General features: G+C 40.3%; 2 protein-coding genes across 8 annotated transcripts; one reads left to right on the top strand and one right to left on the bottom strand.

Annotated features, from left to right (window-relative positions):
• Positions 1-229: 229 nt before the first annotated feature.
• Positions 230-20,135, bottom strand: OXNAD1 (oxidoreductase NAD binding domain containing 1). Of its 7 annotated transcripts, none has more exons than XM_055805672.1 (8): positions 20,082-20,135; positions 15,114-15,276; positions 14,746-14,809; positions 11,259-11,365; positions 7,612-7,753; positions 4,157-4,399; positions 1,187-1,295; positions 230-605 (listed from the first exon to the last, which is right to left on the bottom strand). In XM_055805672.1, the coding sequence occupies exons 2-8, from the start codon at positions 15,242-15,244 to the stop codon at positions 451-453; spliced, it is 951 nt and encodes a 316-aa protein (XP_055661647.1). In that variant the 5' UTR covers positions 15,245-15,276; positions 20,082-20,135; the 3' UTR covers positions 230-450. The 7 variants fall into 7 exon arrangements, with proteins under 7 accessions (XP_055661647.1, XP_055661648.1, XP_055661649.1 ...); XM_055805673.1 differs by lacking the exon at positions 20,082-20,135 and having other exon boundaries at positions 4,157-4,257; positions 4,363-4,399; positions 15,114-20,031; XM_055805674.1 differs by lacking the exon at positions 20,082-20,135 and having other exon boundaries at positions 4,157-4,254; positions 4,363-4,399; positions 15,114-20,031.
• Positions 20,134-22,588, top strand: DPH3 (diphthamide biosynthesis 3). Its single transcript, XM_055805675.1, has 3 exons — positions 20,134-20,300; positions 20,434-20,508; positions 20,993-22,588. Exons 1-3 carry the CDS (start codon positions 20,193-20,195, stop codon positions 21,056-21,058), a joined length of 249 nt encoding a protein of 82 aa, XP_055661650.1. The 5' UTR covers positions 20,134-20,192; the 3' UTR covers positions 21,059-22,588.
• The last annotated feature ends 797 nt before the right edge of the window (positions 22,589-23,385 follow it).

Here is a 23,385-nt window from a genome sequence, read left to right as displayed (position 1 = left end):
CTGGGGAAGGCAGCGTGTTGACTCATTAGCACAAGAATTTGGAGCAGATTCAGAAGTTGTGGCCTGAATTATTATTTATTTTAAACTGACCTGGCTTTACTGCACAACTAATTCTCTGCAACTGCTGAATCAGGCACTGAAAGTCTTTTAAAGGCTGACTAACAAAACGAGTGTAGAAAGTGAAAATATGCTGCTACCAGAAGAACTAGGCAAGCCATCAAAAAACCAGAACAGTTAATGCCTTTAATATAAAATCACTTTTTCTTCCCCCAAAAGCAGCAGCACTGTATTACAGGTGTATTACAGTTAAATTAAAGGAACACCATCATGACTGAGGATGCCTTCTCTGTATGAAGCGGCATCTGGCAAATAATTCATAGTCCATTTCTGTACTTTTCAGCTTCTCAAAATACACTAAAAAAAAATATACTTTCTGTTCAGCAGGTGTTACTACCACCACTTCTCAAAGAAAACACAGTTTCTAGGAACGCCAATGTTAGACAGTAGTTTGGATATAGATTCTATCATTGGAGGTGGACCGCAAATGTACCATAAAGTATCTTTAGACACATGCTTTTCCAGATCCTTTTCAGATATTCTTCCCTCTGACAAAGAAAAAAGCAAGAAATGAGAGCAAATATTAATAATGATATAATTTCAAAAAGAACGACTGGTTAGAGCTATTTCAAGCACTGATTTCTTAAAAATGCCAGGCCTGTTTAAGGATAATAAATAGCAAGATTTGAGGTTTTCAAAACCATTAGTTCTTCTGGGGATTTAGATTAGTACTTCCAGCTGGAATGCCTGGGAAGAGGAACATGGCTTACATAAAACCAAAAATCCCACATGCAGATGATAAATAAGTAGGTAAGTATCTCTTAACACAAATTAACAAACAGCTTATCCTTCACCAATCCCACCTTAAGTGAGGTAACTTTGCTTAATAGTTTCTGGGATAAAGTCTGCAGTGGGAAATACCAGTATAAAGTTTAGAATTGACAGAGAAATGAAAACAAAAACTGCAAAGGGAATTTTCTTCTCCAAAACATAAGATGTAGAGTGAAATTACTTAGGTTTAACTCTTAACTCATTTTGAATCTTTAAGTGGAAAAAATACTAAATTATATGAGGATGTAATCAAACTTAGACTTTAGATATAATCTCTGTATACTGCCATTATATTTACCTGTAACATGTGGCTGAAGTTCTTTACAGATCTGTGAACTCTGTTGGGTAACGTGGAAACGACATGTGATCTTCCCAGGAAATGCATTCATCAAACCAAGAATATTTTTCTGTAATGTTAAACACACTTGCTTATACCACAGGCCATTAAATCAAAGCAGATGTATGCACACAGTCCCAGAACACCGGTGATTGTTACTGAGTACCAAGACTCTTGCATTTCAGAGCTGAGAACTTGATGGGTTTGATTTCACAGAGCTGACCTGCACACGGAAGTTCCACACCTGGAATGTGAATATACTACCAACTACGGTCTTAGGACTTTTCTCCTTTTTTGCAGTAGGTTGCAATTTGTAAGATTTGGACCTAAGAACCAGTTACGTTCTTTCCCGATTTCTTCCCCGTATAGATTCTTACCTCCTTCCAGTTCCATATGGGTTTTCCATTTAAAAACCCCCTGCAGTATGTATTCACCATTTGTTAGGAACTTCTCGAGTCTCGTCTGCTTTATCTGGTAAGATTACCAGACCGATCCTTTACTCTCTCGTGTTCTCCAAGTAAAATCAACTACAGTGGTAATGGTAAATGCTATTTTTACCAGAGTAGAAACTGTAATTTTCAGTTCCCTAAGTCACAACTGTGATAGTTACCACCAAAAACGCAGCGGCTTCAGTTCAAATCACAATAAAAAACCCCAAACCTGTCAGTCAGATGCTGCAGTTAGTTCTGAAACTAAGATTTAGTTATTGTCTAGATTCTGCGCTATTTGGGATTTTCACTGCTGGAATAGACACTGGAATTCTTTCTTAAAATATTCTGAAATAAAGATACTTTCTACTCTGTCATTAGGTAAATTAGCTCATTTTTTTAAATGTGTTTGCTTGCTAACTAGTTATTACACTGAACTGTCTGCCATGGGTTGCTTAACAAAAAACCCCAGACATTCTACTTTATAGACAAACCTGTTTCTGGCTCCCTGAAGAGACGCGGAATGAGGAGCAGCACAGACCAACGCTGCTGTACGCCACTACCACCTCTAACACTCTCCTGCTTTCACTGCCCTGGATGCGACTCTAAACTTCTGTCCCCTTCATATGGAACCACATACAATTTGATAGCATTTTGGAAACAGATTATGTCCTGCCAAGTTGAAATCCTAGCACCAAGCCAGAAAGCACGCCCAAGGTAGAACTTAAATAATCGGGCAGTCATCCGCAACACCTGGTGGTAAGCCATCACTCTGTAATGCGGTGACATGGACAGAAAGTGGCAAATACATGTGAGATCAACCACCAAAGTAGTATTTTCTAGTATCCTAAGGCAAGAGGATACTTTAACTGAAACGCTCCCTTTAACTGAAATGAAGGAGAATTTCAACAGCTCAGCAGGCTCCTCACAGCCTAGTGAGTCAGTGCACAAAGACGACAGCTGAGCAATATAGACCTAAGGGAGAAGACCTATCCCTCAGTGTCCCAGCCACGGTAGGGAAAGAAGGGTCACATTCAGTCCTCGTGAAATCAAGAAAACCCACAGCTAGATGGCATCTTGAAGCAGCAAAGTTAGTATGCTGTCTTGTATTTCTAACACCGTATGCTTCTACCATTGTAAACAATGAGGTTCTCGAAAGCAGCGCATCAGCCTGTGAAAGGAGAGCACATCAAAGGCCAGTATTAAACCAATTACTTGAGCGTTGCCCTTTGTCCTTGTCGGCCTACACACAGGTGCTTCTACAGGGAACAGGTCCTCCAAACCATGAGTGCCAACCTAGCGGTTCCTCACAGAGATTTGTACAGATGTATATCACAAGAGCATTAGGACTAGTAATCCTGCTTCCTCAGTCCTCTGCGCAGAAGGAAAGAATTTTCATATATATGTTCTAGATTTGAGGGACACGTGAAGAATGAACAGAAGGATGTTTTTTAAGCACTGCAACATATCATTGTGTTCTCTTCTCTCCCAGAAGCTCAAGTGCAAAAGCACTGCTGTCGTAACACTGCTGAGATGGAACTCGGGAGATGCCTAGCTCCTGTGCTGAAAAACATTGTGAACAGACTGGGTGATGAGTCGTTGGCCAAATGGAAGAGCAGCTAGGCTCCAGTTTGTTATTCTGCTTCTAGCCACAAACAAATGACTTTTCAAAGAAAGCAAACATCTTCACATCTAGAAACATGGTAGAAGTACAGAAGAAAAACTAGTGATGGAACCTATACACAATTTCCGGAATCATGATAGATTTTCACCTTTATCTTACAACCAAAAGCTTTCAATACTGCAAAGAAACCTAAATCAGCTGCCTCTTCATAGAAGCTGTGCTGATTTGACCCAAAAATGTTATCAGTGAGCCTTAATGGCTGAGTGTGACAACTGAACTTTAACTGCTAAGTAAATGTTGATGAAGTACTTACTACACAAGCAATTTTACAAAGGGTTATAAATCCTTCAGTCATACACTAGTATCCAATAGTAACTACTGCATTATCAATAAAGCTCAGCTATTATTTTAGAAAGCATTTCCTTTGGTCGTAATTGCTCTTGCCGGTCTTTAAATTCAATACAATCTATACTGAGACTATGCGGTTTCAGTATTATAGCATATAGCATTATGCATACCATTAGTGTGTGTATACACATCTATCTTACAGTATAGATAAGCTTTAGTATATTATGATGCTCTCATGAAATTACAGTAAAATGTAGGGCTGTAGTAAAATTTAGGCCTAATTGACTTAGCAGTTAAGTCCATGGGTCAAGCTATGTCCAATGCAAGCCTTAATTTGTACACTGGCACAAGTAACTAACAAAACACACACAGGATTTGAGGCAGAAAACACAGGATTCGAGGCAGAAAATGACTTTTGTCTCTGTACAGTGTGTTACGCAGAGGGCCTCTCTGGAATTTGGCAACAGAATGATACACACACTAACAGCTAAATATCTGAGATCTATTTAAAAAAAACCCACTTTTTTTTACCTTAAATAAAAGGTCACTTGTAGTTTTTGCACTGTAGTACAGCTTCACTGTTCCCATTTTGTATCCATTTCCTTTACCCTCTTGGTATCCATGAAGATCTGCTATATGTAGCAGTATAGAAAACAATGGGTTAATTCCAACACCTCCTGCTATCAGCACTAGTTTTACAGGGGAGTCACCAGGCTGAGGATCAAAGAAGAAATCACCTCCCACTCGAAGGGCCACTTCTGAGTCAACAGTACACTAGGATGGAAAAGAAGATATTTAATTTCAAAACTAAAAGCAGAAGTTGAAATATTACTGTTCTTGCACCACAGTCACAGGACTCGCTGGGCTGTGATTTTTTTTATTTTTATTGACCAGTGAGGCAAAACTGAAATACCTTAAAATAAAGAGTTTCCAGCTAACTGAAGCAATCAGTTCCAGTGTCTCTAGGAATCTAGTTCTACTTTCAAAAGTTTCAGTCTTCTGGTAAGGCAGGATGGTGACTCCCCCTTCCCACCCCCATAAGAGTTGAAAGACGAATGATTCATGCCAGAGCAGTATGTGGTTGTGAAAACCCGAGGTTAACATGTGAGATCACACTTTTACTCAAACCCAGGCTCCCGTCAAAAAAGGCCTTGCTATGAGGTCACAGAAGGAAGTCAGAATGAGTTGCACAGATGCAAAAGGTTTTTTTTCCGTCCCCACTCCTAAAAAATAAAACACACCCAGAAGTGAAGCAAGTATCCACAAAAATATTTCCTGCAGAACCACTTCTGCATTTCCACCTGCAGAGCTGCAGAATAAGAAAAATTAGGGGGAAACCTCCTCTCCTCCTCTCCACTTGAACATAAATTATCTCCTAGGGAAATTTGCCAAAGCATGTTTTTTTGATGCATGGAACACTAAAGCTAAACCAAAAATAAAACATTTGGGTCAGTATCATCGTGGTAAACCAGCACTGCATCCCAGTATGAGGGGCGAAACTGCAGTACAGAGAAGTCAGGTGAGTTCTCCCACATCACTGCAAGGTAACAACAAATCAGAGCGAAACACAGAACTCATTTGAGGCCATATATAGTGTTTAAAAAATAAAAAGAATAGGAAAACTAATGAAGGTGGGACAGGAGGAAAGAAAAAAAGCAAAGCTACAGGAACTGCTGATAAATTAGCAGTCACTCACTCACAGAATAAAAACACTCCCTCCAAAAACACTTTTGGTATCAGGAAACAGTAACTAAACCAAAAGGATTTCCATTAACGACAACTGTATTGTCAGCAAAGATCTAAACACGTAACAATTCCACCAGGATGAAGGAGGAGACCCTTGGATGCAGGTACTGCACAGAACAGAGAGGTTCCTGAAGTAGTGAGCATTAACCATTAACAACCCCCGACATTTCTTGCCTTTCTTAATTACTGCATGAAGTATTCCCTCTCAATTATAGTGTAAGAAAACCAGCACTCAGGTGAAAATAATTTCTCTCTCCCTTTTCAGTATACACTGCCAGGCTTTCCTACCATGTTTTACTCTGTTTTAGAGATGCACAAATCCAGAAGTGTTCCAGATTCTTGTGGCAGAAGGACGATACAGAATATGGTACCCTTTGTGGAAATAAGTGTTTTTAGGGAGAAACAACCTCATTATTGTCTAATTTGCCTCCTTAATCAGCTCTAACTCATCAAGACTGGACACAGGAAGAATCTCTCTTAATCAGCAGTCTCTCACATATTTCAGTGCTTTAGCCATGACAATGATAACAGTAAATTAATACTCAAGAATAAACACCACCACTCTGGAGTAACACAGTGAGAAAGTGTTGTCCTTTAGCCTAGTTTGTAAGTACAGCACTGAAACAGCTTAGGCAGAGAAGTGAAGCAATCAATAAAATACATAGACATTTTTCTAAAGAAAAGGCTGTGTTGTCCTAAAGCTATAAAGCTTTAGGATTTTATAATACAGCAATATTAAAAAATAAGTACCTTGAAAAATCCCAAATAGAGTGAGTAAATGAGTACAAACTGTTCCCATAACATCTTTTATCCTGAGATACCAACTTGCTTTAGAAATAACTTCTAAACAAGTAAGTACCACAGATTTTTCACCACATATACAACCTTCTCAAATTCTAGGTCGATTTTTTTCTTCTTCTTTCCTAAGGAAAAGCACACACTTTTGTTTAGCTAGAAGAGTCCATATATACCCTGGAGGTTTCTCCACAGTATCAGGTTTGACCTAGCTTACCCACTAACTAAAGCTTTTCCTATAAATTCAACAAGAAAACTCAGCAACAGCAAACTTACGACATCAAAAATCCTAAAAGAGTGTCCAGAGACTGGGAATTATGAAGTAAGGCCTTCATATTCTCTCTGAAGAGCAACACCAAAAACCAGACAACCATCTTAGGCATTATGGGGTCTGCTGGCACGTGCACTAAAAGTTCTACACAACATCTCAAAGAATTATTTTGTTTATGTTCTAGTGGAGATAACTTGATATGACACCAATTAAAATACTGTGGATGGTCACATGCTAACAACTAGATTAGCACCACTCTGCATATTCTGAATTCTAGGAAGTTTGCATCAATCTTTACTGTAACTCTGTTGGCCACCGAACAAATCGGCACTATTTATAAATCTAGAAGAATCTGTCAATTTTAACTTTGCAGCCATATTTAAGAAGTACAAATGTCAGGCAGAGAACAGTAAACAGGATAGATCACAAGGGGCTGTGAAAAGAACAAAAGTTGATAGGACAGATCATCTGTGAAATATGATCGGCAGCAGAAATAGGACTCTTCTGACTACAACTAAATGGGGTAAACAGACGAACAAAACACTGCAAGAGGCCAAAGTGTCAGACTTTACTTTGAATATAGCAGAAATCAGGCCTTGGGTTATGTCAATATTACAAAAATATTGCATATTTAAAAGAATACTATAAGAATTCTGAAGTATTTGTTTTATCATTTCAGAAAAACTGATCTAAGTATCTCCCTTTGCCCCCCTCCCCCAATAATTTATATTTATCTGACAATGACTCCCAGTTTATATTTGTAGAAATGCCCAGGAATGATGGCAAATTATCAGATGTAACTTTGTAATGTGTGATACAGCCTGTTCTCAGGGACACAGGTTAGAACAGCGGATTTTCAACATTTTCCAGTTCATTAATTCCAAAAGAGCGTGAACCCTTACACGCACTAGAACAGCACTGTAAGTCCACCAAGCACAACTGGAGTCAAAAGATGACAACTACCATATTACCACACATACACCTCGTTTCAGTCTCTTACCGAACAAAAGGTTTTAGAATGTATGTTGTATTAAAAATGGTTGCACAAGTCAACAGGAATTTTGCAGTCGACAGCAAAAAGTGATTTGCAATCACACACCACCCCCTCCAACCCCCCAAAAAGGCGGGGGAGGGGGGGAGAAAAAAGCCAAACCTCACAGTTAATCTCATTTACCTTAGTGTGAATCCAGTCAGCAGGAGGATGAACAGTGTGCTTTACTGCCAGCTCTAACATTCCTTCTCGATTCAACAGGCCAGGGCTTGAACATATAGAGAATCCCCCAACTACTGATACTCCAGGAATAAAGAAATCAACCCTAAAAATAGACCAGCAACAAAACTTTTTTTAAAAAAGTCAACAACCCCAAACATGGAAAACAATAACCAAAACAAAATGGCTGCCTTTGTTTCAATTATCCTTCCTTTACAAAGACATCTTCATTTCCATAACATAACTTCCAAAAAAGGATTTAATCTTGACTACTGCCATTTCCTTAGAATTATTTTCATCCAGAAACATGTCATCACCTTTGTTAAAATAGCAGGTTTTTAAACTGTTCTGCTGTTAGCATTAGATGCCACATCTTACAACAGACTAGAATTCTAAATGTTCGAATAAATTCTTTAAGTATTAAAACAAAACCACAATACGGACTGATAGAGCGGCTTAAATCCCACTCTCTTTGGTCCCTTTGATGGGCTCTTCAATTTTCAAACGTAAGAAGATTGGGAAACTAATTTAGGGAAATTACTTTAGATTACACACTTTCTTTTCATGGGAAGATGAAATATCTGAAATAAAACCACGGTTTGTAAAAAATGTCTCATATGGAAAATGAGTTCCCAGCAGCAGAACTGCTTTACCGACTGGGCTGCAGTGCCGTCCAGTGGCAGATCCCGCTTTCTACTCGATAGGGAACTGAACTGGAATAAATTACTGCAAGTTTGGTTTTAAGCTAAAAACCACACGTGGGTTTCCACAGATTAGAAGGTAACATATGGCTAAGCTTTTGCAACACCAGCAATCAGAGAGCATGGAAGGCACGCCATTCCTACATCTGAGCTGTAATTCATTTTCAGAAAAGTACGGCTTTGATATTCCAAACAGTATCAGAAAAGGTTAAAAGTTGGTTTAGGACCTAACATTTACACCCCTCTGTGTTGCACAGATCTTTAAATACTTAATTTTCTACAGCACATTACAAAATCTCTGTATTTCAAAAGAAAACTAATGTTTAAAACTAACTGTGCTGCTCCAGTTGGGAAAGAACCATACTGGTCAGCAATGCCAAGTACTAGAGAAGCATTTTTCAATTCGAGCCTGAGTCAGGCTGGCTCAGTATTAGTTACATGGGAATGCAACAAGAAATACACACTGGCTTCCACTGCACTAGTATTTGAACAGCATGGCTGTATTCTTCACCAAGATCACAAATTCTCGAGGGAGAAGAGGAGCACTTTGAATAGGTCACTACTTTTTAAAGAAAAGATCTTGCCTGTTTCCTCCCCACAAAGCTTCACCCTTCAAAGAGAAATAGCCTGGCTTTCTCTCAAAGAATGCACGAAGCGTGATATATACAATACTACAGCGATAATTTAACTTTATGCTAATAAACGAGATGGTGTATAAAGGTATCCGACTGCACATGAAAGGTTCCACCGACCATGGGACGCAGCTGTCCTGGCTGTAAGGATCTAAGATATTAGAAAGGCCATCTCTCGTATTTCAGCATTTATTGTCTCAAAGAACACCTCAAGATGCTACTAAAGCTCTTTACCACCCTCTGGTGGAAAATCACCTTACTACTTACATCAACGAAAAGAAAAAACACTACATTTATGCTGTAAAGTAACAATTTACGTTCAAGTCAAAATGTTCTACTTGATGTGTAAGGGAAACATTATTGGTGCCTGGTGGGGAAACATCCATACAAAACCAAAGGATCCTGTAAAACCCAAGTCAAATGTAGGTTTTGCCATTCTAAAGTACTAACGTAGGCATAAATTTCTTTCTATATTAGTATTTCTTTCCCAATTGCATAATTATGAGCAATTTCAGGGCATACTATACTGTATTACAGCGGAATAGCTTGTATTTCTGATGGCTTGTCTCAGTTGTGTGTAGGAAGGATAAGAGGACTCCTGAAGAAATGCTATCTGTGACGGCTCAAGCAGAAAGAGTAGTTGTATGGAAAAAAAGAAAAAACCACCCAACTACATAAACCCACAAGGAGAGGCGCAAAAAGAGGTAAACCAGAGATCTTACGGTGTTTTTTCATTTCACACCTTTTAAAGGCTACCTAAGCCAAATCTTTTAAGAAATGCTGGAGGAAGAGATCAGAAACATTAAAACCATAAAGCCACTTCTTCAAAGTATTTATAGCATGTATTAAAACCATAAAGCTACTTCTTCCAAGTATTTATAACACGTATATACCTTAATGCACATTTTAGTAAATCAAAATGGGTAACAGCAACAAGTCTTTTCAGCATTACTTGAAGTCAGATAAAGACCAGTATGTGTTAGTATGCTTGCAAAACAAAATCACTTCTGCTTCTGAAAAACTTGGTAATTAGAACACTTTCAAAAAATATATACATTTTAGTGATAATCTTTGGCTGTAACATCTTACCATGGCGAACTGTAACAAGTTAGCCTTTTCTGCTCAGGAAATGGTGGCCTGGTGTTTTGTACTGCTCATCAAAACATGCAACCACAATTTACAGCTACAAGTATAGAAAAGTTGTTGTATACCTTACGATAGCATTAGAATACTTTCAAGGAAGAAGAACATCAAAAAGAGTAATTATAATTAAAGCTTTCAGTTTTCAGCATTATAATTTCTAAAACATTTTTGGAGAGTAAACGCACTTTCCAAGTACTGGCAAGCAAGAATTTCATATGAGTCACTGCACATGTGCAAAAACTGCAGCAAATTACTCCACAAACAAATTATTGCAATCAACATCTTGTGTTCTGGTTCTAAATTTAAAAGCCAGCATATTAACACTACATGAGTAACATATGCTGTTAATACCCTAGCAGCTATACTTTGATTCCAGCAAAACCACTTTCAGATGGCCTAAGCCAAGAAAAAGTTTAAGAAAATTTAAATGTCCAATGCCAAAACTACTTATAGTTTTAAATTAATTTCTAAGAGAAAAAAAGTGATTGAGTAGGCATATTTTTAACAAGGAAGGAAGACAAACATGAAAATCCACTGCTTCCCTGGGAAAAAAAGCTGTAAGGTTGCTTAAACAAACAGCTAATTATTTCAAAGGCTTAATAATTCAAGTTTTTTTATTCTCAAGTTTGTCTATCTGTATTTATATATTAATCTGACCTAAGAGGCTTAATTTTCAGAGTGGAAACTTCTAGGGGAAGAAATAAAAGTTAACAGGCAAATTCTGATTTAATTATAAAACTAAGTAACTTGCAAATCAGCAGTCTCAGCTTGGCTGTAAAAATAACTAGTAAAGACAGACAGTAAAGACAGCTTGCAGAATAAAGTGCGGAGTACTTCAAAGTACTCGAAGAAAAAATGTATTAAACGTGAACTAGAGGAAAATACCAAAACATTCAAACTGAACAGTTAAGGAATATCAATTTTTTTCCCTTTTAAAATTAATATTAGCATATTTAATAATGGCTACTTTAAAATTATGCCACATATCAGGTATTAAACAGAGAAATCAATAATAAAACACTGTATTATATAAATTAATGATTTTTGCAAAGGTTCAAGTATCAGAGGCCTTTCAACATATTGTTATAGTGGACTTCTGTTAGTAATGCTCCCCTCAAATATCAGAAGATCTTACCACTGTCCTGCTTTGAAAGTAAAATCTTTATTTGCAATAGCCAAACGAAGTCTTTTGACTGTCTCTGATTCATTGGTGATTTCACACACTTTTGCTTGTGAAATTACCTAACAAAAGGAAAATAAGCCATTGTGTTACACAGATACTGTTTGCAGCGAAATTTTTCCAGAATCCACATATGAGATACCCACCACTTTGTGTGTTATCTGTGGCATTTCATTAGCTAAAGCACTAGTATTTTTTCACTGGGGTAGAGAAACAAAAATGGACTCACATGGTCACCAAATAGAGAAATGGTTTTCGAGGTACAGCCTGACATGTCTTGTCACTTTTGTCAGGGTTATTCTAAGATTATGTACAAATTTATTTTATTTCAGTTGAAGAGAACATAATGAGAAGCAATTGCTAGTTACCACTTTTCAGATTCTTTTAATATCTATACAAGGCAAACACTCCTGTATCTTACAGCAACAGAGTAAAAAGATCTCCAATATAAAGACTGACAAAGGAAATGTGTGAAACATCAGCTGCTACTGAAGTTCTAGGGAGAATTCTGGATCTGTATCTAGTTTAATTTAAATAATTCAATGCATTACTGAAAGATTATGGATTAATGCATAATGTAATAATGAAAGAAAGCCAACAAGCCTTGTGTTACTGCGTTTACACACGTACCAATTTGAGGTGATCTATGAACATGGCAAAACTGCAACACAAGCATTCATTGCTAGTTAACAGAAGAGGTTTTGTTTGGCGAGCAGATGGGAGAGGATGCAAAATCCCTAGTTGATACCACTTTTAAAGAGTTTGGTTTTGTTGGCTTTTTTTTTTTTTTTTTTTTTAAAAAAAAAAAAAAAGCTTTCCTAAATGAAAAGCAGATTTTGCAACAGGACCACTGGGCAGGAATACCCCACTTAAAAGTCTTCGATGCCCATCAATAGTACAACATGGATTTTCATACCCTACCCTCCCCTGCCCTTCCTCTTCAGGTATTCTTGAGTTATAATTATTAACCTTTTTCCTCTACAAAGAAAGTAATGTCCTAAATATTTTCTACACAGGGCAATATACAGACTGTATTCTGTTAAAAAAAGCTGATGTCATTTACCACACTAGGAAATACTAATAATAGCACCACAACTCTACCATTTCTCATTTGTGTAAGATCAAACAGATTAAAAAAAAACCCCAAACTTTAAGCAACTATGCTTTAATTTAAAACACATGGCAGGAAATTAATTTATTCATAAAGCAACATCTGAACACGTCCACTGTCCCATTAAACAGCAGGAAATTTGCCAACTTAAAATAAAAAGTAGCATACATTTCTTTTCCGCTTGAGCAGACAGTATTAAATGTGGAATGCAATCTAAGTTAACAAGAGAAACGTCAGATACATGATCCGTTGTTCTGATGGAGAAACCTTAAGTGCAGGAAACTGACATTAAGTTTGGATCTTCTTCACTCCCTTCTTTACTCTTCAGTACAGTCCCTAATTTGTTCTTTGGCTGATAGATCTGACAGAGCACTGGAAATGTAATTCTTAATCAGTATAAAGTTATTACAAAAGTTAAATTTGAGTCAGGGTGACCAAAGACATACAACCAGTGTTTTGGGCCATCACGAGAGTATCCAACTGGCCCTGAGCAAGGCTGCAGCAAGAGGGATGAGAACACAGGACTCCAGACTCTGCTGCTGTATTTCAGGAAAGTGTTGGGCATGTTTTATTACCCTGGTCTTTCACATTACCACCCCTCAACAGGCGACATTGTGTAGCATACACACTAATGCAACACAGATCTACGATTCTTTCATCTTTCTACAAGAGCGAAGTGGCCAAATAAGGCAAAACAGACTGAGGGAAGCCAACTGCTGATTATATGGAATTTAAAACCAAGCAGAGGATTTAAAATAAACTGATTTTAAAGTGGTCGGAAATCAAGCAACAAAGAATAAATCAAGCATTAAAAAAAGAAACAGCATAATCCTCTGATATGCAGAGAATTTGCAGTAGCAAGAACCGAGCCGTGCTCTTTCACCTATCCCATACAGCTTCCCTCTCTTCCTCAGGCCTTACACAGTTCCCTGCACCATATCAGAGCTTCCAACACCTTGTAAGGATCCATTCTCCAGGTATTTTCCAGCTACCCAGTTGAGCAGAAAAAGCAAGCAAGCCAAGGAAACAAAAATATCCAAAATAAATAAAAAAAAAAGGTTGCAAAACTCAAAAGTGCAGTAATTTTTTCCATGTCAGCAGCAAACAAGAATGTGTATCTGTGCCTGTCCCTACACGCCTTTCCTCCGTGTACTGAGTTAATTTAGCACAAACTGGATCCACCTGAGCAGCTGGATGCCCACGAGCTGGTGCCATCCGGACCCAAGCAGGAGCTGACATCAGCTGTGAGTAGCTGGAGCAGAGCCCCGAGGCTCGTGGTTCCCAAAGCTGGCTCACACCCCGACAGCTCCGGCAACAGGCTGAACCAGGCTGCATTAGTCCTACCTACCTACTATGTCAACTAACTACGTCAACTACAGTTAGGGAAAAACCTAGCAGAGAAGGACTTAATTAAGTACACATACGCAGATTAACGTGTCATGGGCTTGAGAACAGTTTGTCCTGCCGTGTGACACATGCGCGAGGCTGGCCTGTCATGAAGGAAGCTAATTAAACAATAGAGAAAAATTGGGCACCGTTTCCCAACTCCTGGGAATTAAAGATGGGATTTTTCAGTCAAAAAAGTGCCCTATTTTGGAAAAGTCTATGAAAAATGCAGAACTGTTTTCACTAGTTAAACTTCAGTTTCTGAGAATTTGAAAATTGAAATCATAGTCTCCCTGTATTTAAAAATTTCAAAACATCTACTTTAGCTCATTACAGAAAGGAAATACCTATATGAAATACAAGAGTACGTTCACCTCTGAACTTTATAAGGAAGAATGCTTACTGCACAAAGCTGAGTTTCAGAATAAGCATTTCTGGATTTTGGTGGAGAACCATGCTCTATATTTCTCATACTTGTGAATTAAACCAGATGCAACTAAGATACTTTTTACAGCCATCATGTCTCCCTTCAAAGTGTCTACACTTCTAATCTTACTTCTTATGTTATAAAAGGCCATTTTCCACATTTTTTTAATTGAAAATTTGAACCAGAAATCCGTGAAAATCTGAGAAGCCTGAGAAGACAGATGATGGGTATCCGCATGCTTTCGTTACTTATCATAATCCATACTTGACCAGAATTCTATTAAATTTGTTGTCCAACATAAACAACACCACGCATCACCGATAATTTTTATAACTCATTATATTCCACCCATTAACTACAAAATGCACTTGTAATAGTATAAAATATGAAAACTGAGAAGATGTACAATAGACTCCAGTAGAAGACAAAAGGAAGCCTAAGAATCAAATAAAATTATCCAGTTTCTTCACACCAAAAGAGAAAATAATCACTTACATCCTAAAGAACAGACCACTAACCTCCTGGCGAAAATTATTTGCTGTCTTCTCTAGATGATCCATTTTCCTTTTTGATTTTATTGTGCTGCAACAAAAAGCAAAGAAAGATAATTGTCATTTTGACAGCTGCACTACTGTCCCTTACTGATATGAATTTCTATTAACATAACAATTTACCAGTGTAATCCAGACTACAGATGACGTAAGTCCAAATAAGAATTAAATACAAATATATAATTGGGAGTTAAATAAGTATTTGTAGGTCCGTAATAATCTGTCAGCTTCATTTTGACAAGCGTTACCATGACATTCTCTTTTAACAACAACAACAAAAAAAAAAAAAGAAAAGAAAAGAAAAGAAAAGCAGCTTTTGTATGTGGATAACCTACCCGTTCACTGTGCAGTAACAAAAAGCACAGTGCCTCAACACCACCAATGTAGAATGAGTGAGAAAAATTCTGCTGGCTCCTCTCAGTAACTGAGGAACAGTAAAACCTACATAAATAGTAGCATGAGCCATGACGACTGGGCCGTCTTCAGAATCACCAGCTCCTGAAAAATCCATAGAAACGCTTGTTAAATAAAATGCTCACTGTTTTACATAGCTTGTTTTCACCCTTTATTTCCATTAAATCAGAAAGATCAAACCTCAGCTGGAGTTAAAACTAGCAACAGACATACAGACTAAGAAGAAGGAATTTTACAAGTACAAAAGTATCATAAAGAAGTGAAAACGTGCATCCACCAATTGATAGGGAAGTAGTCAACCTTGTCACAGCCGATATGGAAAAGGCTGAAGTACTCACCACCTTTTTTTGCCTCTATCTTCACAAGCAAAGCCTGCACCCAGACCTCTCCTTGTACCAGCAGTTTGGGAAGGAAAGGGATAAGGAGTGAGGCCAGCAACCACTCAGAGAAGCGGGATGTATTCAAATACACACAGCCAGATGGGTTACACTCAAGGTTGCTACGAAACACAGCTGACAGGCTTGAAAAACAGTTATCAGAGAAAGTCTCCAACTGCCTGGAGAAAGGCTAATGCATGGTCATTTTTAAAGAGGCAAGAAGCTGTGCCCATGTCCAGTCAGCACCACCAAAAACGCTCGGAGCCTGTCCCCTTAGCTGTACGAAAGCTAAGAAAGTAATCAAGGAGATTCAACGCGGATTTACCAAGGGCAAATTATGCTTGATAAATCTGAACACCTCCTGTAATGAAATGCCTGGTCACGCAGCCAAGGGGCCAGCAGTGGACTCCATACACCTTGACTGTCCTGTGGGCTTTGACATCATCTCCCATAGCATACACATAACCTAACGTCACGGGATCCTCACTCAGGTTTCCTCCAGTGCTGTCGTTTTTGATATGCATTATTAAGATACAAATATCCAGGCTTCTGTGGGAAATCTGAGAAGTGCAGTTTGTCTGGTAAGTGAACGTACCACAGAAGAGAAAGGACCGTGACTGAGAGAAATAACATAAATCAAGCCAGGAACACCGGCCGGCTACAATAAACCACCTTGAAAAGGCATCTGTTCATTGTGTGTGCTACAGGGATGACGTCAAAAGAACTGTTGGACTGGTTGAAAACTGGCTGGGCAGACAGAATTAAAGACTTGATGGCTTCAACCTGCTTCAGTTGCCACCTAGTAACAGTAAGAGCCCTGGGGGTGATACTGGGGCTGACAGATTTCAATAAATTTACTGATAACTTGGATGATGAGGCAGAACATAACACCAGCAAACTTGTGAATGATACTGAATTAGGGTGATGGTTGACATGCTGAATGGTAAAGCTTCACTTAAGGGGCACTGAGGAACAGAAAACAGAAACCTCAGGAACTTAAAAATACCAAGGCCTACACCTGGGACTGGCTTAATCCAATGCTTGCAACTGTCCTGCTCCAAGCATAAATCCCTGTCCTGGTTTCAGCTGGGATAGAGCTAATTTTCTTCACAGTAGCTGGTGCAGAGCTGCGTTTTGGATCTGGTGTGAGAACAGTGTTGATGTTTTCATCATCAACAGGGATGTTTTCGGTTGTTACTAAGTAATGTTTATACTAAAGTCAAGGACCTGTCAGTTTCTCAGGCCCTGCCAGCCAGAATACTGGAGGGGCATGGGAAATTGGGAGGGGACACAGCCGGGACAGTTGACCCCAACTAGCCAAAGGGAGATTCCATGCCATGGAACCTCACGCTGGGTATAAAAACTGGGGGGAGCTGGCTGCAGCCTGCTGGTCGCTGCTCAGGGACGGGCTGGGCATCCATCAGTGGGTGGTGAGCAACTGCACTGTGCATCGCTTGGGTTTTTTCTCTTCCCTTTGGATTTTATTCCTCTCCCGTTCCCTCTCCTTTTCATTATTATTATTATTTCAATTATTAAATTGCTCTTATCTCAGCCCTCAAGTTTTACTTCCCCCCGCCCCCCCTAGATTCTCCTCCCCATCCCACTGGGCGGCGCAGGGGCAGGAGTGAACGAGCAGCTGCATGGTACTTGGTTACCATCTGGGGTTAAGCCATGACAAGCCTTCATCCTTCCACACAACCTACACAATACTTACATCTCCAAACAGTTAAGCAAGCAGCAGACCCTTACATGCACTACAGTGTAAGCTGGTGTGAAGCTTTAAAACTGCATACTCAAACGGAGCTATGACAGAGAAAGATAAACTGGTATTTACAGCGTTCAAAGTCAGTCAGAAATACCCTTTATTTACGAAGTCTAGGAACAGGTTCATAGTGAGCTGATACTTCACATTGCTTGTAAATCTGCCTTTGTTTTTCCTAAAATGGATTAGCAACATTCTGTCGTATTATCACCACCTATCAAATTACATTGCTTCTATGATGCAGTCCATTGCTTCTTTAAATCATTCTTAATTTTTCACTTCCACTTAAATCTCTTTTTCCACATTCTTTTAAAGCATGTAATTTATTTTCAAAATGTTTTTGTTTTTCATTTTGAATCCTTTGAAATGGCAACGATCCAGCCTGTTTAACTAATCAGGCCTATACTCTGTAGGCTTTCACCAACAGCTGCATTGGCTGTTAGTAATTTGTCCTGTTTGTAATCTTGTACAAATGGGAGGCAGAACTTTCAGGAATCAGGCTGCTCAGAAATGGAATAAATACACTTACTGTAACTACTCAGAATGCCCACTTTCAAGCATAAGAAATGCTTCCTGCAGCTTTTAACTGTCCATAATTTTTAATAGCTTTTTAGCATTTAATTCCACAGCAGCTTGTAACTTTTCAAAGTGGAATTATTTAAAACACTTCTACCACCAGGGAGCAAAATTACTTTAATTCCTTTTTGCCACAGCACATAGAGTACTCTATTTAAACAAAATACTTTAGCACTTTCTACATGCAAAAGTGTAGAAGCTATTGACAACAAAACTATTAACAATCTTAAAATATTTTAGCAAGACAAAGTAGACACCTAATGAAGAAGTCACATTAACTCAGCACGTTCAGTCTGCAAACCCAGAATGCTCAAAAATCATCAAGTGACTTAAATTCATGAGATCATTTAATGATCTGGAGTTTTTTAGATAGCACATGTTGGTTATATCCACCTACATCTTTTTTTAGGCTTCTTCCTTTTTGATTCAAGGCAACACCTGAGTTGGAGCAAATTTGTTTCTTAAATTGCAGTTGCTTTGAAACAGCTGTGGTAGCTGTTGCCAAATGACTGTGTGATATAATAGCGATATACTTTTGTGGGTGTTGTGTGAAAAGCTGCTTTCAAGCTTTTCACTCTACCACACTAACTAAATCAAAGTAAAAACGAAGAATGTTTGAAAGTGGACATTCTTACGTAAGCCGTTTATACCAATAGCTGTGACTTCAGTTACATCATCAGAACATAAAAATAAAAAAGCTCGATGCTTTGCTTCGGAGGCCAAGGACCGAGAAGAAAGGTTTAATTATTATTTTTTTTTTGGTATTGCTTTTTATAAATCGCCTCACATCCTTCAAAACCCCTTCTGCAATCGCTACTAAACACAGCGGCATCTGCTGGTAGAATAAGTGGCCTAACTTTAAAATCCAATGCGGATTCTCAATTGCGTATTTTACACAGCGGGTTTAATTCTGCTGCCAAGGTTGACAGTCACTTAAAGCCGGCCTCATTCTCATTTTCACTGGTACCACTTTAGGAGGCAAATATATTCAGTTCTACACATGAAATGTAAAAGAACCCAATCAAACAACCAAACCAACCTTCAACATCAATACATCATACTGAAAACAACGTAAAGGTCAGCCTTATTTTATTGTAGCAGCTACAACTTTGAAGTCAAACTTGCAAGATCCCACTGACACAGACTACTTTAAGACCGAGACTCTACCCTAAATAAAAAATAACTCTGGAACAGTGGTTCAAGATACTTGTTCCATTTACACGATCATCAAGCGCTTTCCAATCATGAAAGTCACAATGAAAATCACTTGTAATTTTTACTCTGCAACTCACAAATTCCAAGAATTCTTTTACCGAGTCCTGGTTCCCGTACACCATACCCGAGCCTGACTCACGCCTTTACAGAAGGTGAAGGGCCTCTCCCCCGTTCCCCATCTCACCTCTGCAACCTGCTCTGCTCCCGCAAGCCCTGCCCGGCCCAGAAGCGCAGTGCTTCAGCCCCCCAAGCTCCTGCCTGGGGGGGGGCAATCTCCCTTTACTCGGTATTATCTTCTTGCCGAAGCCCTTACAGAAACAGCCACTCCAAATCCTCCCTTCCTTTGCTCCACGGAAACGAACCCTATTTTCCTCTAAGGTTCCCTCCTCTCCTCGCTTACAATTAAAGTCAGGCAATTCATCCGTCCTCCCCACCCTGCGACCCGCTGGCCCTGGGCTAAATATCGCTTCAGATCCACGGCTGCACCTCTCCTTCTCCTCAACCCTACACCGGTTCCTGAAGGCAGAGCGCTGCGCTGGGTTCGCCGGGCCGCAGGGGCGAGCCGGCAGGCCGGCCGCCAGCAGGCCGCAGCGCCGCGGGCACGCACGCAGGCCGCTACCACACCGCTCCGCGCAAGGCGGCGGCCGCAGGAGCCCCCGCCGAACCACGCGGTCCCCTCGCCCGGGGCACGGGGCGGCGTGAAGCAGCCGGGTGGCCGCCGGCCCTAGCCGCCCCCGCCACGGCCCCCGGGAGGGGAGGGACAGGGCGGCGGCAGCCCCCGGCCCTGTCCCCGCAGCCCCCGGGGCCGCACAGGGAGCTCAGCTCGGGCGCATCGGCAGGGCCGAGGCGCGGAGGGCGCCCCGCAGCCGGGCACAGCGGGGAGGAAGGGGGTCTGCCCGCCGGCCCCGGCTGCCCCCTCCCCCCCACCCCGCTCCCCAGCGGGCCCCGCCGCCCCCTACCCGGCGCCGCACCACGTGACGGGAGCCGCTCTCGCCCCGCCCCCGCCCCGTCAGGCGGCGCGTGCGCCGCTCCGTCCCTTCCGCCTCGTCCCCCCGCCTCTCCGCGGCGCCATGTCGGTCTTCCACGATGAGGTGGAGATTGAGGACTTCGAGTACGACGAGGAGACCGAGACCTACAGCTACCCGTGCCCCTGCGGGGACCGCTTCCTCATCACGCGGGTAGAGGCGGCCGGGCAGCCATGGGGGGGGGGGTGGGGGGCAGCGTCAGGCCGCGGTCCCGCCTGCGGCGGCCGTGGTGCCTGTGGGCCAGGCGGGCGGCGGGTCCGTGACTGCTTTCCCGGGGCTTTTGCAGGAGGACTTGGAGAACGGCGAGGATGTGGCCACCTGCCCCAGCTGCTCCCTGATCCTGCGCGTCATTTACGACCAGGTGGGTGCGGCTGGAGGGCTGTCGGGCACGGCCACGGCCTGCCTCCCCGGCGCCGGGGCGGCCTGGCCGGGCTTCGGTTCGCCATCCCCAGGGGAAGGTGTGGTGGCAGCTCTTAAAGCTCCCTGCTGAGCGTGCGACAGGGTTGTGTGAGCTGGTGGCTCTTTGGTTTGCCTTATTTCTTGGTTTTCTGGTCTCCTTCTCCTGCCGTGTTTGGGCTTTAAAACATGCCTGCTTGGGTGAGTGTGGGGTGGAACATGGACAGAACAGTCTCAGTGACATTAAGATCTACCTGTGACTCTAGCAGCCCAGTCAGCTAGTCTAGTAGTTTTTCTTATCTAGTAAGCATGTTTGGCTTTCGTGTTTTGGGAGACATTCATACCAGTTATACCCAGGCTAGGAAACGAAATGGTTATCTGATGGTTTTTGAGGGCGAGGAGATCTGAAAATAATGAAAATCAACTAAAAGTCTACTTGCTGTCTTTAGGAGCAGTTCATGCGTGATGAAGTCATTGCAGAACCTTTGACAAACAAGGAATTGATTAAATGCTGATGAATACATCATGAACTGTTGCTGCTTTAGAATAAGAAGGTGTGGGGATGGCAACTGCGGAAAGAGATATGGTCCTTCTCCTCCTGGAAGTGCTCGCTGCTGTGAGATACAAGTGCAATAACTGGCTGCCTTCATGATTTGAGTAAGAGGACATAAAACACACGAATGGGTTTTGTTCAAAAGAGTTATACACTTAAAAAAATATGTAAGTTGCCATATGTATTCCAGAAGACTTGAGGATTACGATCCTAATTGACAGCAAGTCAATATACAGAAGTGTGCGGAGCTGTGAAATTACAACGTTTATCTATGAGTGGGTTCTTAGCCAATGGAGAAAAGCAGGCTTTGTGTGGGCATATACCAGTGTGAAATGGCATAGAGAGCTGAAGTGTTAGGAGACCCAAATTTAGAAGTCCATAGTATGTAATGCTGTACAGAATTACAGTTTTGACACAGTGTGGTCTTGACACAGTGTAGTATCACCTAGGGTGTGGGCTTGTGTGCTTCCATCCCATACTGAATGTGGGGGAAAATAAGAGACCCAGAATTGGCGCTGTTGGTAAATTGTTTTTACTACTGTAAGCACAAAGAATATGCAGTTGTATTTATATCTGCAGTGGAGGCAACACCTGAGTTGGAGCAAATTTGTTTCTTAAATTGCAGTTGCTTTGAAACAGCTGTGGTAGCTGTTAGAAAACGACTGTGTGATATAGCAGTGATATACTTTTGTGGGTGTTGTGTGAAATGAAAGAAAAGGAGCCACATTTTTTTTACCCATGCAAAGTTGGTAATGTGCAAATGGACTTGAAGTGGATTGTAATTTACCTGTCTTTTCTCAACAACTTGGTGATTTGACTGTTGCAGCAAATATAAAATGAGCTGCAGTTCTTTGTGCCATTTGTAGTAGTACATTTGCTGAATTTCTCAGTCTTCCTTTACGAGGTTCTGTCACTTCTTGGATAGGAGATGCACACATTTCACTTAAAGGAATTTTTTAGGGTGGAAAAGTTGGAAGAATATATTCCAGAGTACACTGATTCCAAGATAACTACTTGTAGTACAAGCCACTGCATTTAAATATTTACTTTAAATTATGGTAATTGATGTGTTTTAGTAGGATTTGACATCTGTGAAGTTAAATTTGGGGAAAAATACTTGTGCAGAATGTATATAGTTACTTTGCTCCAGGCGCTAAAGATAACCAAGTATTACAGAACTCTTGTGTTTAACTATTTTTGTTCTTACAACGTTCTGTGAATGTTAAAGATGAATATTCTAATTATTTAAAAAAAAAACGGGGGGGGGGGGGGGGCGGGGGGAAGGAACCAAACTGCACCTTTCTGTTAGAAGTTTTGGATGCAGTATGCACAACCCAAACTGTTTTCATGTCTAAACCAGAAGGTGGCACTCATGTCAAGTTGATGTCTGTCCTTAAAAAAAAAAAAAGCAAAAAGCTGTGGTCCTTCCGTTAGCTATATCTTATCAAATATTTATTTTGACTAATTAAATAAAGATATTTAATACACTCCACTGGTGGTTATGATGGGCCATTGCTTCTTCTGTTCGTGCCCCAGCCACAATGATTTTCAGAGGTGTTGAGTTGCCGCTGCTGTGGTAATGATACTGGAATTTCTTCAGGTTAGTTAATAAAAAGTGTGTCAATGTATCAGTAGATGTTATAAAGCAACTTTACAGAAATTCTGTTTAAGCCCCTATTCAAATTTCTACTGCATAAGTGTCTTAAGGATTTTTACACAAGTGTTCTACATAAAACAGTAAGTTTCAAGTGGATCACTAGGGAATGTATACTGTGGTGTGATTATATGGAAGTAAATTGCCAGGTGTAGCATCTTTAAAGATGAGTAGTTTTTACATTAGTAATTTGACCAGATTTCACTTTATAATCAAGGTAAGGCACTGTCATAAAGACTTTTAAGAAACTTGTGTAATTATTTATACTCCGTATGGTTGCGTTCCTACATGGCTGTAAAGTCTCCTATCCATTGACTTTCACTTGTCATGTCCCAATACAAACTTTGAAGTGATTCCCTGTAGTGTTCACCACTCAATCTAGAATATAGGTAATGGCTTTTTTAACAGTAAGTTTAGCAAAATTAATTATTTCATTTCATCAGTCAGGATCGTCAGTGCTTAAGGTTTTCATAATACACTTATTCTTACCGAGTATGAACAGGATCCAGGTTGTATAATGCAATTTATATGCACATGAAAATTACTTGGTTGCATGATATCAAAATTGTAATGAAGTATTTAGTTGTGTTAGAAAAGTTTTCTTCACTTAAGGTGTTAACCAAGCATTGGAACAG

The sequence above is a fragment of the Falco peregrinus genome, chromosome 5, assembly GCF_023634155.1.
Source record: "Falco peregrinus isolate bFalPer1 chromosome 5, bFalPer1.pri, whole genome shotgun sequence".
Classification (NCBI taxonomy): domain Eukaryota; kingdom Metazoa; phylum Chordata; class Aves; order Falconiformes; family Falconidae; genus Falco; species Falco peregrinus.
Note: the sequence above shows the minus strand (reverse complement) of the source record. Positions and strands in the feature narration are given on the sequence as shown.